Source organism: Odocoileus virginianus, chromosome 3, assembly GCF_023699985.2.
Source record: "Odocoileus virginianus isolate 20LAN1187 ecotype Illinois chromosome 3, Ovbor_1.2, whole genome shotgun sequence".
NCBI classification, from domain to species: Eukaryota; Metazoa; Chordata; class Mammalia; order Artiodactyla; family Cervidae; genus Odocoileus; species Odocoileus virginianus.
Genome location: NC_069676.1, coordinates 15369730 through 15385883, shown reverse-complemented (window position 1 = coordinate 15385883; position 16154 = coordinate 15369730). Strand labels below are relative to the sequence as shown.

General features: G+C 41.3%; 1 protein-coding gene across 3 annotated transcripts in view; it reads left to right on the top strand.

The window, feature by feature from the left end:
* The window catches only part of ADGRE1 (adhesion G protein-coupled receptor E1), a 66287-nt gene extending 50465 nt beyond the window's left edge, over positions 1-15822 (top strand). For all 3 annotated transcript variants that reach the window (XM_070464831.1, XM_070464832.1, XM_070464830.1), the window contains 7 exons: positions 1316-1510; positions 4494-4729; positions 8250-8316; positions 9012-9103; positions 10170-10338; positions 10455-10559; positions 15392-15822. In XM_070464831.1, coding sequence (XP_070320932.1) covers positions 1316-1510; positions 4494-4729; positions 8250-8316; positions 9012-9103; positions 10170-10338; positions 10455-10559; positions 15392-15397 — 870 coding nt within the window. In that variant the 3' untranslated portion in view covers positions 15398-15822. The remainder of the gene's footprint in view (positions 1-1315; positions 1511-4493; positions 4730-8249; positions 8317-9011; positions 9104-10169; positions 10339-10454; positions 10560-15391) is intronic.
* The last annotated feature ends 332 nt before the right edge of the window (positions 15823-16154 follow it).

Genomic DNA, 16154 nt, shown 5'->3' with positions numbered 1-16154 from the left:
ATTGCTACTTAGAAGAATGTAAGGCTTAAGACAAGAAAATTCGATCCAGAGCAAGTCCAGCCTAGTTTCAAGTCCCATCTCAATCACTTCGTAGCTGTGTTTCCATTGGCATATCACTCAGCCTCTCTGAGCTGAGCCAAATGTTTTCATCTTAAAAATGAGAACAAGAGAAAAATGATGACTCAGGAGTTCCCTGGCAGTCCAGTGATCAGGACTCAGCACTTTCACTTCCATGTCCTGGGTTCAATCCCAGGTCTGGGAACTAAGATACCACAAAGTGTGGCCCAAAGACAAAAACAAAAAATAAAAAGCATCAGCATTTAATTAGGGAAAAAGAGAAAAAATGATGATGAAAATGAACATTTATGCATGTTTTCTGCACTGTTGTAAGTACTTTAAGCATTTTCGTTGAATCCTCTTGGAACTGTTCCACATGATAGTTACTGTTAGTATCCTCATTTTAACAGAGGAAGAAATGGGCACAGAGCAGTTAAGTATCTTGCCCAAGCTTAAACAGCCAGAAACTGGCAGAATTGTAGTCTTAACCACTACATCACAGCATCATAGAGAAGCTGGTGTCTGGCATATCTTTAACACACAGAAAGCACCCCAATAAAGTTAATTACAAATAATGGCACAGGGAAGGACTCAACTTGTCACCTCCACTCCTAGAAGTTGGAGCATCTCGGAACACCTATTATCAGTCCTGGTTCAGTGCAGGTAACAGGAACCTCTCAAGGTATGTCAAGCAGGAAAGTATTTAATACAGGGGCTTGGATGATCACAGAATTCTTGGAAGGGATGGAGGACTTGAAGTCAGGGGGTTCTGCCACTTGAATTTGGCTTCAAGATCACCCCTCTGCAGCTGAAATCCAGGGGTCATAAATTACCTTTGGCATTTCACCCCACATCCATGAAATTAAAGATCAGATAGACAGGACGTGAAGTCCAACCACAGCTCACTCCTGTCTGCAGAAAACTGGTATCTGCCTCCATCCTGCCTTTTAAAACCTTCATGTGTGCATCTCACTGGAGAACCTAAATGATGTTCAGGACCTTAGCCCCAAGAGATTATGGGAAATGTAGTTTGTAGATGTCTTACCATGTAGGAATAGGGCATAGGTCAGGGATGAGAATGGGTGCTATGGATGTCAAAGGGTGATGATGAACAATGTCTAGTTCACACCGAGCACCCAAGGGAGAAAAAGCTTCCAAGCTCTATATACCTGAGCCAAGAGTCTGGATAGTTCTTTTTCCTGCCTGTGGGTTATACTGGTCTTTCTCTGAGGCCAACAGTGTATCTCTTTTCTGACAGATGGAGTTCACCCTGTACCTCATCAGTCACGTGGGCATGATCATCTCACTGGTGTGTCTTGCCACGGCCATCATCACCTTCCTTGTGTGTCGCACCATCCGAAACCAGAACACCTACATCCACCTGCACCTCTGCATATGCCTCTTCTTGGCCAAGATACTGTTTCTCACTGGTGTGGACAAGACTGACAACCAGGTATCGTATCCCTCAGGCTGTGTCCCCATCCATCCACATCATTTCCCAATCTGCTTCTGCTCATCCTCACCTAACTCCCTCAATGCTACTTTCCACCTCAGGACCCTTGCACATGCTTTTCCCTCTTTCCATACTCATCTGCCAGCTTCTAGTTGATGCCTTCTTGTGATAGGTCTCAGTTTAGAATGATTTTCCTGATCATGTTATGTATGGGGGTGGTCTCTCTTCCTACTCTTTAAGCCTTTGGTTCTTACCTGGGATGATTCCGTGCCCTCAGGGGACACTTGGCAATGTCAGATGTGTTAGTTGTCACCTTTGGGAGGGGATGCTGCTAAACATCTTACAATGCACAGGACAGTCTCCCCCATCTTCCCACAGCAGAAAATAATAAGGCAATAGTGTTACAAATGTCTTCCCTTATGGCCTAGCTGGTAAAGAATCCGCCTGCAATGCAGGAGACCTGGGTTCAGTCCCTGGGTCAGAAAGATCCCTGGAGGAAGAAATGGTTACCCATTCCATTCCTGCCTGGGAATCCCACAGACCAAGGAGCGTGGTGGGCTTGTCTGGGGTTACAAAGAATCAGACATGACTGCACACAACACAGCAAGCAGTAGCAGTGTTATAAATATTAGTAATGCTACAGTTGAGAAATTCTTTGTTTAAAAACTGAAATATAGTTGATTTACTGTGTTGTGGCAATCTCTGCTGTACAAAAAAGTCACTCATTTGTATACATATGTACATTCTTTTTTAATATTCCTTTCCATTCTGGTTTATCACTGGATATTCAGCATAGTTCTCTGTGCTATACAGTAGGACCTTGTGTCTATCCATTCTAAATTTAATAATTTGCATCTAACCACCCCAAACTCCCAGTCCATCCCTCTCCCTCCCCCCACCTTGGTGACTATGAGTCTGCTCTCTATGTCTGTGAGTCTGTTTCTGTTTTGTAGGTAGGTTCGTTTGTATCATAGTTTAGATTCCACATATAAATGATATCATACAGTAATTGTTTTCTCTTTCTGACTTACTTCACTTAGTGAGATCATCTCTAGTCGCATCCATAGGTGAGAAATTCTACTTTTTATCACTCTCTTTTGCATCTTTTCCCAGCACCTATTAAAATTTGAAACCATATTGATTTTTTTTTGTTCTTGTTTTACTTATTGTGTATCTACCTCTTCCACAAGATTGTGTGTCCCATGAGAACAAGAACTTTTGGCCAATTAAGCTCCAATAACTGTGTCAGAAACAGTAGGTTCTCGGGGTATTTCCAAAGGAAGCACTAGTGACATTTCAGGTGGGATGATCATTCTTAAAGCAGAACTACCCTCTCACTATGGGATGTTTCACTTCCTAGACCCCTTGGGAGCCAAAGGCTAGTAGCACTCCCCACCTCTTATCATGGGACCTAGGGTGAACAAAATTTTCCTGTAAAGAAGCAGATAAAAGTATCTTTAATTTTGCAGATGCTGTGGTCTCCATTGGCAGCTACTCAACTCTGCCATTTTAGCATGAACAAAGCCATGTTGTTGTTTAGTCACTCAGTCGTGTCTGACTCTTTGCGACCCCATGGACTGTACCCCGTCAGGCTCCTCTATCCATGGGGCAAGAATACTGAATGGGTTGCCATTTCCTTCTCCAGGGGATCTTTCTGACCCAGAGACTGAGCCTCCCCTCACCCATCTCCTGGCATTGGCACACGAGTTCTTTACCCACTGAGACACCAGGGAAACCTGAAAGCGGCCACAGAGAATACATAAATGGGGAAGGCTGTGTGTCAATGAGATGTTAATTACAAAACCTGCAACCGGTCCATGGCTGTAGTTTGTGGATCCCTTCTCCTCCCCCGACCCCTGTATCTTCAAACATTCCCTAAAGTAGGGTGATCGTCTATCTGTTTTTCTCTCAGACTCTCCCAGCTTTAGCACTGGAAGTGGTACATCCTGAGGAAACTCATTTCTAGGGAAGCCAGAATGATTGGTGTCCCTAATAAAGGGATGGAACTACCTGTAGTAAAGAATATATCTATAAATATTTGTGGAATGAATGAAGAGGCTGTGTTTGGGGAAGTCCAGTCAAAGTAGCCCCTTTATGGTTTGGTTTTTTAAAAAATTTTATCGGAAGATAATTGCTTTATAACTCTGTGCTGGCTTCTGCCATGCAACAACATGAATCAGAGAAGGAGGCAGGACACAACCCTGAAAGAATGACATAGCTTTTGAGGATACAGTATAAACTGATTAGACCCAAATAGGTCCAAGATGGCAGAAGATTCAACTTGCACTAGACCTTGAGCCTCATTATACACTACTGTAATACATTAGGATGCTAAATGACCACCCACAGGCAGCCAGGTCCACCATCAAAGACTAAAAAGTGGGCAGTGGCCCAATTCCTGGAAATCCCTGCTCCTTCCCCCAAATATATAGTTGAAATAATCCTCCTACTTGTTAGCCTATGAAATTACCCAGCCCATAAAAACTAACCACCCTGTGTTCACAGCTGCTTTCTTCTTTTGAGACGGACAGAATTCTGTCATGGAATGTGTGTGTGTGTGTGTGTGTGTGTGTGTGTGTGTGTGTGTGTAGTGTGTGGTGTGCATGCTCAGTCATGTCTGACTTTTTGTGACCACATGGACTGTAGCCCACCAGGTTCCTCCGTCCATGGGATTCTCAAGGCAAGAATACAGGAGTGGGTTGCCATGCCCTCCTCCAGGAGATCTTCCCAACCCAGGGATCGAACCCGTGTGTCTTGCATCTCCTGCATTGGCAGGTGGATTCTTTACCACTGAGCCACTTGGGAAGCTATATGGAATGTATAGATATACATTCTAAATAAATAATGCACACTGTAAATAAATCCACTTCTTACCTATCAAAAGCAACAACAACAGCAATAGAGGAACTGCTTCTCCGCCCTCTTCCTCTGAACATACTCCCTGGAGTAAGGGAGACTGAAGGTGCCTGATTCTCCTCCACAGATGGGCTGCGCCCTCATCGCAGGCTTTCTGCACTACCTTTTCCTTGCGTGCTTCTTCTGGATGCTGGTGGAGGCTGTGATACTCTTCCTTATGGTCAGGAACCTGAAAGTGGTGAATTACTTCAGTTCTCGGAACATCAAGATGCTGTATCTCTGCGCCTTTGGCTATGGGCTCCCGGGGGTAGTGGTGGCTGCCTCTGCTGGCTTACAACCACAGGGTTATGGGATGTATAATCGGTAAGTGACATTCTTCTCTTTCCCTGAAAATTATTGTTATTATTAATCATTCCATGGTGATAATTAAATGAACATACAAAAGAGCAATAACAGGATCAGTAGTCACGCCTACCATTTATTGAGCTCTTACTTTATGGGCTGTAGGTCTCAGGCCTGCCATGGGCAGTAGCACAGGTTGTGCACTGCACAAATCCGGAAGCCACTGTTTGCACTATAGTATCGGTGGGTAGTGGCAATGTAAACAGTAAACTTGATTGCAAAGTTTTCAGTTCGTGGACTATAGAGCCTACTTGCTTGGGTCTGGATCCTGGCTATACCACTGTCTAGCTATGCTGCCTTGGGCAAGTTACTTAAACTCTGTATGCTCTCATTTCCTCATCTATTATATGCAAGCTGATGACAATACCTATATTATAGTGTTATTGTGAGTGTTGAGCGAGTTAGTGTCTGCAAAATATTTAGACAGTGTCTGGCACAATGTAAAGCATTATACATGTTATTATTGCCACGATTCTTTTGCCATGGTCTCTTTTTTTTTTCATTTAGTTTTTAATTGGAGGAAAATTACAATGTTGTGTTGGTTTCTACCATATAACAACGTGAATCAATCATAAGTATGTATTTGTCCCCTCCCTCATCAGCCTCCTTCCCCTCTACCACCCCACTCTCTCTAGGTTGTCACAGAGCACCAAGCTGGGCTCCCTGTATTACACAGCAGCCTCTCACTAACAACTCCATGGACAATAGGAGCCTGGCAGGCTACAGTCCATAGGGTTGCAAAGAGTCAGACACGAGTGAAGCAACTGAGCATGCTTGCACTGGCTATCTATTTTACACATGAGTGTGTGTATATGTCAATGGTACTGTCTCAATTTGTCCCACCCTCTCCTTTCTCCACTGTGTTCACAAATCTGTTCTCTACATCTGCATCTTCATTCCCTCTCTGCAAATACATTCATCAGTACCATTTTTCTAGATTCCATGTATATGCATTAATATACGGTATTTGTTTTTCTCTTTCTGACTTACTTTGCTCTGCATAACAGGCTCTAGGTACATCCACCTCACTACAACTGACCCAAATTCGTCCCTTTTTATGGCTTAGAAATATTCTGCCATGGTCTGTTTTAAAGTGAGGTAGAAATCTCCATACTGTTTTCCATAGTGGCTGTACTAATTTGCATTCCCATCAACAGTGTAAGAGGGTTCCCTTTTCTCCACACCCTCTCCAGCATTTATTGCTTGTAGACTTTTGGATAGCAGCCATCCTGACTGGCGTGTAATGGTACCTCATTGTGGTTTTGATTTGCATTTCTCTGATAATGAGTGATGTTGAGCATCTTTTCATGTGTTTTTGTGCCATCTGAATGTCTTCCTTGGAGAAATGTCTGTTTAGTTCTTTGGCCCATTTTTTGATTGGGTCATTTATTTTTCTGGAGTTGAGCTGGAGGAGTTCCACTATGGAAAACAGTGTGGAGATTTCTTAAAAAACTGGAAATAGAACTGCCATATGACCCAGCAATCCCACTTCTGGGCATACACACCGAGGAAACCAGATCTAAAAGAGACACGTGCACCCCAATGTTCATCGGAGCACTGTCTATAATAGCCAGGACATGGAAGCAACCTAGATGCCCATCAGCAGACGAATGGATGAGGAAGCTGTGGTACATATACACCATGGAATATTACTCAGCCATTAAAAAGAATTCATTTGAATCAGTTCTAATGAGATGGGTGAAACTGGAGCCCATTATACAGAGCGAAGTAAGCCAGAAAGATAAAGACCATTACAGTATACTAACACATATATATGGAATTTAGAAAGATGGTAACGATAACCCTATATGCAAAACAGAAAAAGAGACTCAGATGTCTAGAACAGACTTGTGGACTCTGTGGGAGAAGGCGAGGGTGGGATGTTTCAAGAGAACAGCATCGAAACATGTATATCTAGGGTGAAACAGATCACCAGCCCAGGTTGGATGCATGAGACAAGTGCTCGGGCCTGGTGCACTGGGAAGACCCAGAGGGATGGGGTGGAGAGGGAGGTGGGAGGGGGGACCGGGATGGGGAATACATGTAAATCCATGGCTAATTCATTTCAATGTATGACAAAAACCACTGCAATGTTGTAAAGTAATTAGCCTCCAACTAATAAAAATAAATGGAAAAATAAATAAATAAATAAATAAATAAGCACGGTGACAATATGCAAAAAAAGAAAAAATAATGAAATAAAGTGAGGTAGATTTATCAAAGGTTCTATGTGAGAAGATACTAGTTACAGTTGTTGTTCAGTTGCTCAGTTGTGTCCAACTCTTTGTGACCCCATGGACTGCAGCACACCAGGTTTCCCTGTCCTTCACTATTTCCTGGAATTTACTCAAACTCATGTCCATTGAGTCAGTGATGACAGTCAACCATCTCCTCCTCTGTCACCCCCTTCTCCTCCTGCCCTCAATCTTTCCCAGCATCAGGGTCTTTTCCAATGAGTCAGCTCTTCTTATCAGGTGGCCAAAGTATTGGAGCTTCAACTTCAACATCAATCCTTCCAATGAATATTCAGGGTTGATTTCCTTTAGGATTGACTGGTTTAATCCCCTTGGTGTCCAACAGACTCTCAAGAGTCTTCTCCAGCACCACAGTACAAAAGCATTAATTCTTCAGTGCTCAGCCTTCTTTATGGTCCAACTCTTGGGCCATACATGACTACTGGAAAAACCATAACTTTCACTATATGGACCTTTGTCAACAAAGTCTGGGCTCACTAAAATCATTCTTTTCATTTGCATCCCAGCTATCTGGGGCCAATATCCTGGTTTTTCACATTCCCACCCCTAGGTCTTCAGTGCTCACCAAGGGGAGTGGTTTATAGCTGCTTGATAGCAGGTATTGTTTTTCCTGATCGCCCTCTAGGCTCAGAAATTCACTTTTGGAGGACTGCAATCGCTGATGGCTGTGACATCCTTGTTTACTGATATGTCAGGAAACACTCCATTTCTCTCTTCATTTCTATTAACAAATAATTACAGAATGCCTCATCCATGCCAGGCTTTGCACTAAGTGATGGGTATTCAGAGATAAACAAAACATTCAAAGTCCAAATTCTCCTGCAGCTCATAGTCTAGTAGGGAAAGATAGACAATGTAAACAAACAACTGAGCAAGATAATTTATGATACTGATAGATGTTATGAAAAAAAAAAGCAGCAAATTTTGCTAGGAGAGGACCAGACACAGTGTGACTTTTGAGAGGAGGTGATATTTGAACTGAATGACAAAGTGTACTGTGGAGAGTTCTGGAGAGAGAGAGTACAAAGGTTATGAACTGAGAAATGATCTCTATCCCAGGTGTTAAGAGAACATTTCAGGAACGTTCACTAAGGAAGAAGGTCTGAAAGAAAATTTTCACTTTGACCTCATCCTCCAATACTCTTCCATAAGCATATCTGGCAGGGCGTGAGTCATTTGAGGGTTGGGACTTGGATACAATGACTAACTCCTGTTTTTCTTCATAGCTGCTGGCTGAATACAGAAACAGGGTTCATCTGGAGCTTCCTGGGGCCAGTGTGCACAATTATAGTGGTAAGCTGATTGCTTGGTTTGGTGTGTTTTGGAGGAGGATCAAAGAGACCCAGGGCTTCCCAGGTGCGCTTTGTGGTAAAGAACGTGCCTGCCAATGCAGGAGATGTAAGAAAAGTGGATTCAATCCCTGGGTCGGGAAGATCACCTGGAGGAGGGCATGGCAACCCACTCCAGTATTCTTGCCTGGAGAATCCCATGGACAGAGAAGCCTGGCGGGCTACAGTCCATGGGGTTGCAAAGAGTCGGACACGTCTGAGCACTAACACACGTGGTAAGGGACTCAGCCACTTTCATTTGTCAAATCACTTGCTTTTGTCAGAGACTCAAAAATAGGCAGATGAGTGGGAAAGTTTTATAGAGAAAAAAGGGAAGGCTTCAGGTATGCGTTGCTCAGAGGCTGTTGACACAAGGACTCTACAGGTAGGCTGACTAAATGCAGGGCATCCTAAGTAATCGGTAAGGGTTACATACTGGCTTTCTTCTTTTGGTCCTAAGTTGGAAGCAGACGTAGAAATGAGGGAGGCTGTCAATTATCAGTCAAGTCCTAATCCTCTGGGGTTGGTTGCTGAAGGAGTTATTGTTTGGGCTTCTTGGAGTGGTTACTGTAGACTATAGATCAAAGTTCTCTTTTCATAAATGGGCTGGCCATCATCCATTTGTATATCCAGACTTTCCATCCCTTCTTGGCTCTGTAGGTCAACTCCATCCTCCTGACTTGGACACTATGTATCCTGAGGCAGAAGCTTTCTAGTGTCAGTGCGGAAGTCTCCACACTCAAAGACACCAGGTACAGTCCAGCCTCCCTTTCCCCTCATCTTCTTGTCTCCTTTCCTTCTTTCCCCAAATATTCACTGAGTACCTTTTGTAAGCCTGGTCCCACACTCCAAATGGAATATAGCCCAGTGTCTAGATCAGGAAGGCACGTGAAGCATGCCTTAGCATCATTGCTAGGAGGAACGAGTTATTCCAATACTAAAATCTGTTGACAATACCTTTTTTAAGATATAGTGTTTCAGTGTAAGGATGGAACACAGTTTATTTAAATGATCTGGTAGCTCAGATGGTAAAGAATCCACCTGCAATGTGGAAGACCTGAGTTTGATCCCTGGGTTGGGAAGATCCCCCAGAGAAGAGCACTCTAGTATTCTTGCCTGAAGAATTCCATAGACAGAGGAGCCTGGCAGGCTGCAGCCCATGGGGTCACAAAGAGTCAGACCCCACTGAGTGAGTGAACACACACACCAACTCCAAACTCTCAGTTCACCCCTCCCCCACACCCCCTCCCCCTTGGTAACCACAAGTCTGTTCTCTGTGTCTGTGAGTTTGTTTGTTTGTTTTTTAGATAGCTTCATTTGTGCCATATTTCAAATTCCCCATACAAGTGATATCATATGTTATTTGTCTTTCTCTGTCTGACTTACTTCACTTAGTATGATCATCTCTAGGTCCATCCATGTTGCTGCAAATGGCATTATTTCATCCTTTTTCAGGGCCGTGTAATATTCCATTGTCTATATGTACCATGTCTTCTTTATGCATCCATCTGCTGATGACCATTTAGGTTGCTTCCATGGCTTGGCTACTTTATGTCTAGCCTTTTATTACCATCGACAATATTGCATTAAATACATGTGTCCACACATCTTTGTGACCATGTGTATCTGTAGGCCAATTGCCTTTTCAATGGCTGTAGGATTTGACTTCCCTACCTCTAGGCTTGGAAACCTGTGTTCCACATTTATTCTTACCCAGGTGATGGGTCACATGGTGGCAACCTCAGACTATACCTGGGAACATGGTGGCCCATGAGGATGACAGCCAGAACTATATCCTCTGCAAATCTTCCCCTCTAGGTTACTGACCTTCAAAGCCTTTGCTCAGATCTTCATCTTGGGGTGCTCCTGGGTGTTGGGCATTTTCCAGATTGGACCCGTGGCCAATATCATGGCTTATCTCTTCACCGTCATCAACAGCTTGCAGGGGGCCTTCATCTTCCTCATTCATTGCCTGCTCAACCGCCAGGTGTGTACCTGCTGCCCTCCCAGCCCCAGTCCTTCCCAGGGAGATTGCCCCTGCCACATACACTCCTCCTGTATCTAAGAGTGTGTCATCTCCCCATGGTGTGCATCCACCTTCAGGTACGTGAAGAATACAGAAGATGCATGACCAGGAAGACTAAACCCAGCTCTGAGACCCAGACCTCAGGGATCTTACTGTCATCCGTTCCCTCCACTTCCAAAACGGTGAGAGATTGTGTGTTGTCTGCATGTTCTGGTCAGACCAAGTGTTATGTGTTGAGTACCTGCTATAAGCTAAGCATTTGTTGTTATTCAGTCACTCATTTGTGTCCAACTCTTTGTGACCCTGTGGACTGCAGCACAACAGGCTTTCCTGTCCTTCACTATCTCTCAGAGTTTGCTCAGACTTACGTCCATTGAGTTGGTGATAACCATCCAACCATCTCATCTTATGTTGTCCCCTTCTCCTACTGCCCTCAATTTTTCCTTGCATCAGGGTCTTTTGCAGTGAGTTGACTCCTCCCATCAGGTGCCAAAGTACTGGAGCTTCAGCTTCAGCATCAGTCCTTGCAATGAATAGTCGGGGTTGGTTTCCTTTAGGATTGACTGGTTTGATCTCCTTGCTGTCCAAGGGACTCTTAAGAGTTTTCTCTAGAGCTACAGTTCAAAAGCAGAGAAGGAAATGGCAACCCACTCCAGTGTTCTTGCCTCGAGGGTTCCATGGACAGAGGAGCCTGGTGGGCTGCAGTCTGTGGGGTCGCAAGAGTCAGACATGACTGAACGACTAAACCACCACCCCCACAATTCAAAAGCATCAATTTTTTGGTGCTCAGCCTTCTTTATGGTCCAACTCTCGTATCCGTATATGGCTACTGGAAAAACCATAGCTTTGACATTCATGTGTATTGACTCATTTGATAAACTGTGGTATTTAAAAGTGGGGATTGGGGAACTAGGCTGCCTGGGTTTAAATCCCAGCTCTGTGCTTCAGTAGCTGTGCAAACTTGAAAAGATAAAATCATGACTCATGGATATGAAATAAGCATATGTTAAGGATTTTATTCTGCAGGAATGAAGAGATGTTGTAACTGGCTCACCAGAGAATGCAAAGAACAGACATGTCTGTGTATTACGTCACACATATAATATATACAATGTATACATAATGCATAGTGCTCATAATGTATACAATGTTCACAATGTATACATAATACATAGTATTACTCTACTTTTAATTTATATATATGTATGCTCTTTGTGTTGTCTTTTGAACCAGTTATAACATCTGCCTGGTTTCCTCATTGGTAAATAAATGTAATATATATAATATAACATATCTATATATCATATAATTATATATACATAATTGTAAATAGATATTGCATCTAATTATTCATATTATAATATATAAATTTTATATTTGTTATTGTTGTTTAGTTGCTAAGGCATGTCCCACTCTTTGTGACTCCATGGACTATAGTCTGCTATAAGTATATATAAGTATAATATATAATATATATTAATATATAAAGTATAATATATAAGTATATTAACATATATTAATGTATTATATTATATTATTATAATTATTATATATTTAGTATATATTTGATAATTATACATTTATATTTATTTATTTATATTTATATAAATATATTTATATACTTATATTTATTTAAAATATATTTCTATATATTTAAAATATACTTTTATATATTTGAAATATATTTATATAAACATTTATAATATATTTATATTATATTATATATTTAATATATTATATATTATTATATAATATTGTATATTATTAATATATTAACAATATATTGATATATATTAATAAATATAAATATATATAAGTATAAATACATATAAGTCTACAAATACATATAAGTACAAATATATAAAAGTATAATATATAATACATATATTATATAAAAAAAATTTTTTTCCATTTATTTTTATTAGTTGGAGGCTAATTACTTTACATCATTACAGTAGTTTTTGTCATACATTGAAATGAATTAGCCATGGATTTACATGTATTCCCCATCCCGGTCCCCCCTCCCACCTCCCTCTCCACCCGATCCCTCTGGGTCTTCCCAGTGCACCAGGCCCGAGCACTTGTCTCATGCACCCAACCTGGGCTGGTGATCTGTTTCACCCTAGATAATATACATGTTTCAATGCTGTTCTCTTGAAACATCCCACCCTCGGCTTCTCCCAGAGTCCACAAGTCTGTTCTATACATCTGAGTCTCTTTTTCTGTTTTGCATATAGGGTTATCGTTACCATCTTTCTAAATTCCATATATATGTGTTAGTATACTGTAATGGTCTTTATCTTTCTGGCTTACTTCGCTCTGTATAATGGGCTCCAGTTTCATCCATCTCATTAGAACTGATTCAAATGAATTCTTTTTAATGGCTGAGTAATATTCCCTGGTATATATGTACCACAGCTTCCTCATCCATTCGTCTGCTGATGGGCATCTGGGTTGCTTCCATGTCCTGGCTATTATAAACAGTGCTGCGATGAACATTGGGGTGCACGTGTCTCTTTCAGATCTGGTTTCCTTGGTGTGTATGCCCAGAAGTGGGATTGCTGGGTCATATGGCAGTTCTATTTCCAGCTTTTTAAGAAATCTCCACACTGTTTTCCATAGTGGCTGTACTAATTTGCATTCCCACCAACAGTGTAAGAGGGTATAAGTACAAATATATATAAGTATAATATATAATACATATATTATATAAAAATTTTATATGTAATATATAAATTATACATATAATTGTATATACAGACTTTGTATATGTAATTATTCATATTGTATAACATATGCATTTCAAATTATGTACTATATAAATATAAATTTATATTATATATAAATTGTACATAAGAATTTAAATATATAGACATTATATATAATTATTCATATTATTTAATATATATAATGTACATATAATGTAAATATTCAGAAGTTATATAGAATCATTTATATTACATAGCGCATAAAATTCATAATGTGTTTATTTATGTATTAATATATTAATTATGATACATATATAATCTCAATAATATCAAAATGAATGCACAATTAGAGGCAAAACTATTTTTTCCATGAAATTGTTTCCCATCACTGTCAGTTGTTTAAAACTGATACAATGGTAAAGTAGTTCCACTATAGATCAGAGCCAGACAACCTGGAGGGGAGGAGGTATCCCCTGACAACACATCATTTTCCATCAAAGTGCACACTGGATCTTCTACACAGTGGATCTCATCCAGTCTCATGGCTATACCACCACCTATCAGCAATGACTCCCAAAATTTAAATAATGTGCTGTCCAGCCTTGTCTCCTGAATTATATACTCGTATAACCTACCACCTACCAAATGCCTACTTAGATATCTAATGGATATTTCAGAGGTAGCCTGTCCCAAATGAGCTTCTCACTTGGAATATGTCACATCATCAGATTCCCCCACCTCTCATTTCCACAGAGGGTCCTCTATTTTTCTATTGTTCAAGAGTGAAGTTGTGAAATTAACATTGACTCTGCTTGACTCTGCTTTTTCTCTCCCGTTCCCTCATCTCTGCTCCCTCAGCAAATCCTGCTGACTCTTCCTCAAAATAGATCTAGAATCTGGTTGCTTCTTTTTCCCTTCATTCCTTCTACTGTGGTCCAAGTCCTATTGTCTCTATCCACAATGATGGAAATAAGGTCAAAAGAAGTCTACCTTGCTGCCTCTCTAGTCTTTTCCCTGCCTTATCTTGCTCGGTTCTCCTTGTAGCAACCGGAGGGTGCTCGTGAACGACCAAGTCAGATATCTTCCCTTCTCTACCTACAGCACTCCATGGCTCCCACCTTATTCAGAATCAAAGCCAACGTCCTCCTTGTGGCCCACAGGACCTTGTCTGATCTAACTCTCTTTTCCTTCCTGTCCTGTCATCTACTAATAGACCCCTCATTTCACTCTGCTCCACCCACACTGGACTGCTCAAGATTCTTTAGACATGCCAGGCTCACTTCCTCCTTTGGAGTCTTGAACTGAATGTTCTTGAATGCCTTGAATGTTTTTGTCCTGGCACCCACATAGACAACTCCCTCACTTCCTTCAAATCTGTTCCAGTCATTTCTTTTCAATAGAATTTCCTCTGATAACTCCATTTTGTGCAGCTTCCTATTCACCCACCCAGGTATTCATGCTTGTCCCACACCCTTATCCTGATTTTCTTTTCAGTACTTTCTACTTTCTAACACTATAATTTCCTTATTTATTTGCATTTATATTTTGTGGTCCTACATCTCCTACCAGAATGTCTTATTATTTTTCCCCTCTGATGTATTCCAAGAACAAGTAACTAAGATCCAGTGGCTTAAAAGGCAAAAGATTTATACGATCTGAAGAGAAACCAGAGTATGATCCAGTGGCTTAAATAAATAGGAAATTATTTTTATCGCAAGAATAGAAGCTCAGAGTTAGGCGTTTCTGGTATTGGTTCTGTTGCTTAGTTAGGTTGCTAAGGATCTAAACTCTTCCTAGTTTTCCATCTGACCAATAACATGCTGACTTTTCATCAATTATTTTCATAGTTACAAGGTGGCTGCCATAGCTCCAGTCATCATGACCATGTTCAAGGCAGGAAGAAGAATGATGGGACAGAGTGGCAAACTCACCTTTCAACCCTCTCTCTTCAACGAGAAACAAAAGCTTTTCCAGAAGCCCCTTAGTGGATTTCCCTTTCACCTAATTGATCAGAACTGTATCACATGAACACTCATAGTTACAGAGAAATTTGACAAAACAAGTATTTCTAGCTTCTAGAATGGAAACATCAATAGTCAAGAGGCTGAGATTAGCTTTTGAGTTTGTCAACAGTGCCTGCCACACTGGAGGTAATCATTGTTCACATTTTAATGTTTATCCTTCTAGTTTTTGTTGCCATGTTTATCTCTGCCTGTATTTGTAAGACCTGTGCCCACATACATATGATCCCTGAGTTCAAATTGTACTAATCCTGCCATTGATTCTGACTCTGATTTCTCTCACAGGGTTGAAGTCCCTTCTTGCTTTCAAATACACAGTGGAACAACATCTCAGGAAAGCAGGTGCCTGCAGAAGCCTTCTCTGAAATCTGTTCTCAGCTTAGTGTGGAAATGCAGTATCTTGCCAGCCCTAGAACTCTCTGGGCAATTTGGATTATGGATGATTGGGTGGGGTGGTCTTCCCATGGCTTCCTGCCCTGGTGAGAAAAGAAGAGCTTCTGCTCCAGCTTACCATTTTATCTTCCGTTTTCTGCATCTCTGACTTTTCAGAGTTTTGTGGAGATAACAGACTGCAGTGCAATGGCAGGACCAAGGACTTCTGGCTACCACTTTGATTTGTCCTAAGTCCATTGATGTGTGGCTTTAAGCATGCCTCTCCAGCTTCTATCACATGCTTCACACACAGAGTAGCCCTAAATAAATGATTTGTTTTCTGACTGGCTGGCTTGCTTTTCAATGAAGACCCCTTCAGCTCTTTTTAAAACCTTCCCCCCCACCTGGTACTGGGGTATAGCCGATTAACAAACAGTGTTGTGATAGTTTCAGGTGAACATCAAAGGGACTCAGCCACACACACACAGATGTATCCATTCTCCCTCAAACTCTTCTCCCATCCAGGCTGCCACTTAACCCTGAGCAGAGTTCTCTGTGCTATACCGTAGGTCCTTGTTGGTTACCCATTTTAAATACAGCAGTGTAACATGTCCATCACATACTCCCCCCTGGCAGCCATAAGTTCATTCTCTAAGTCTGTGAGTCTCTTTCTGTT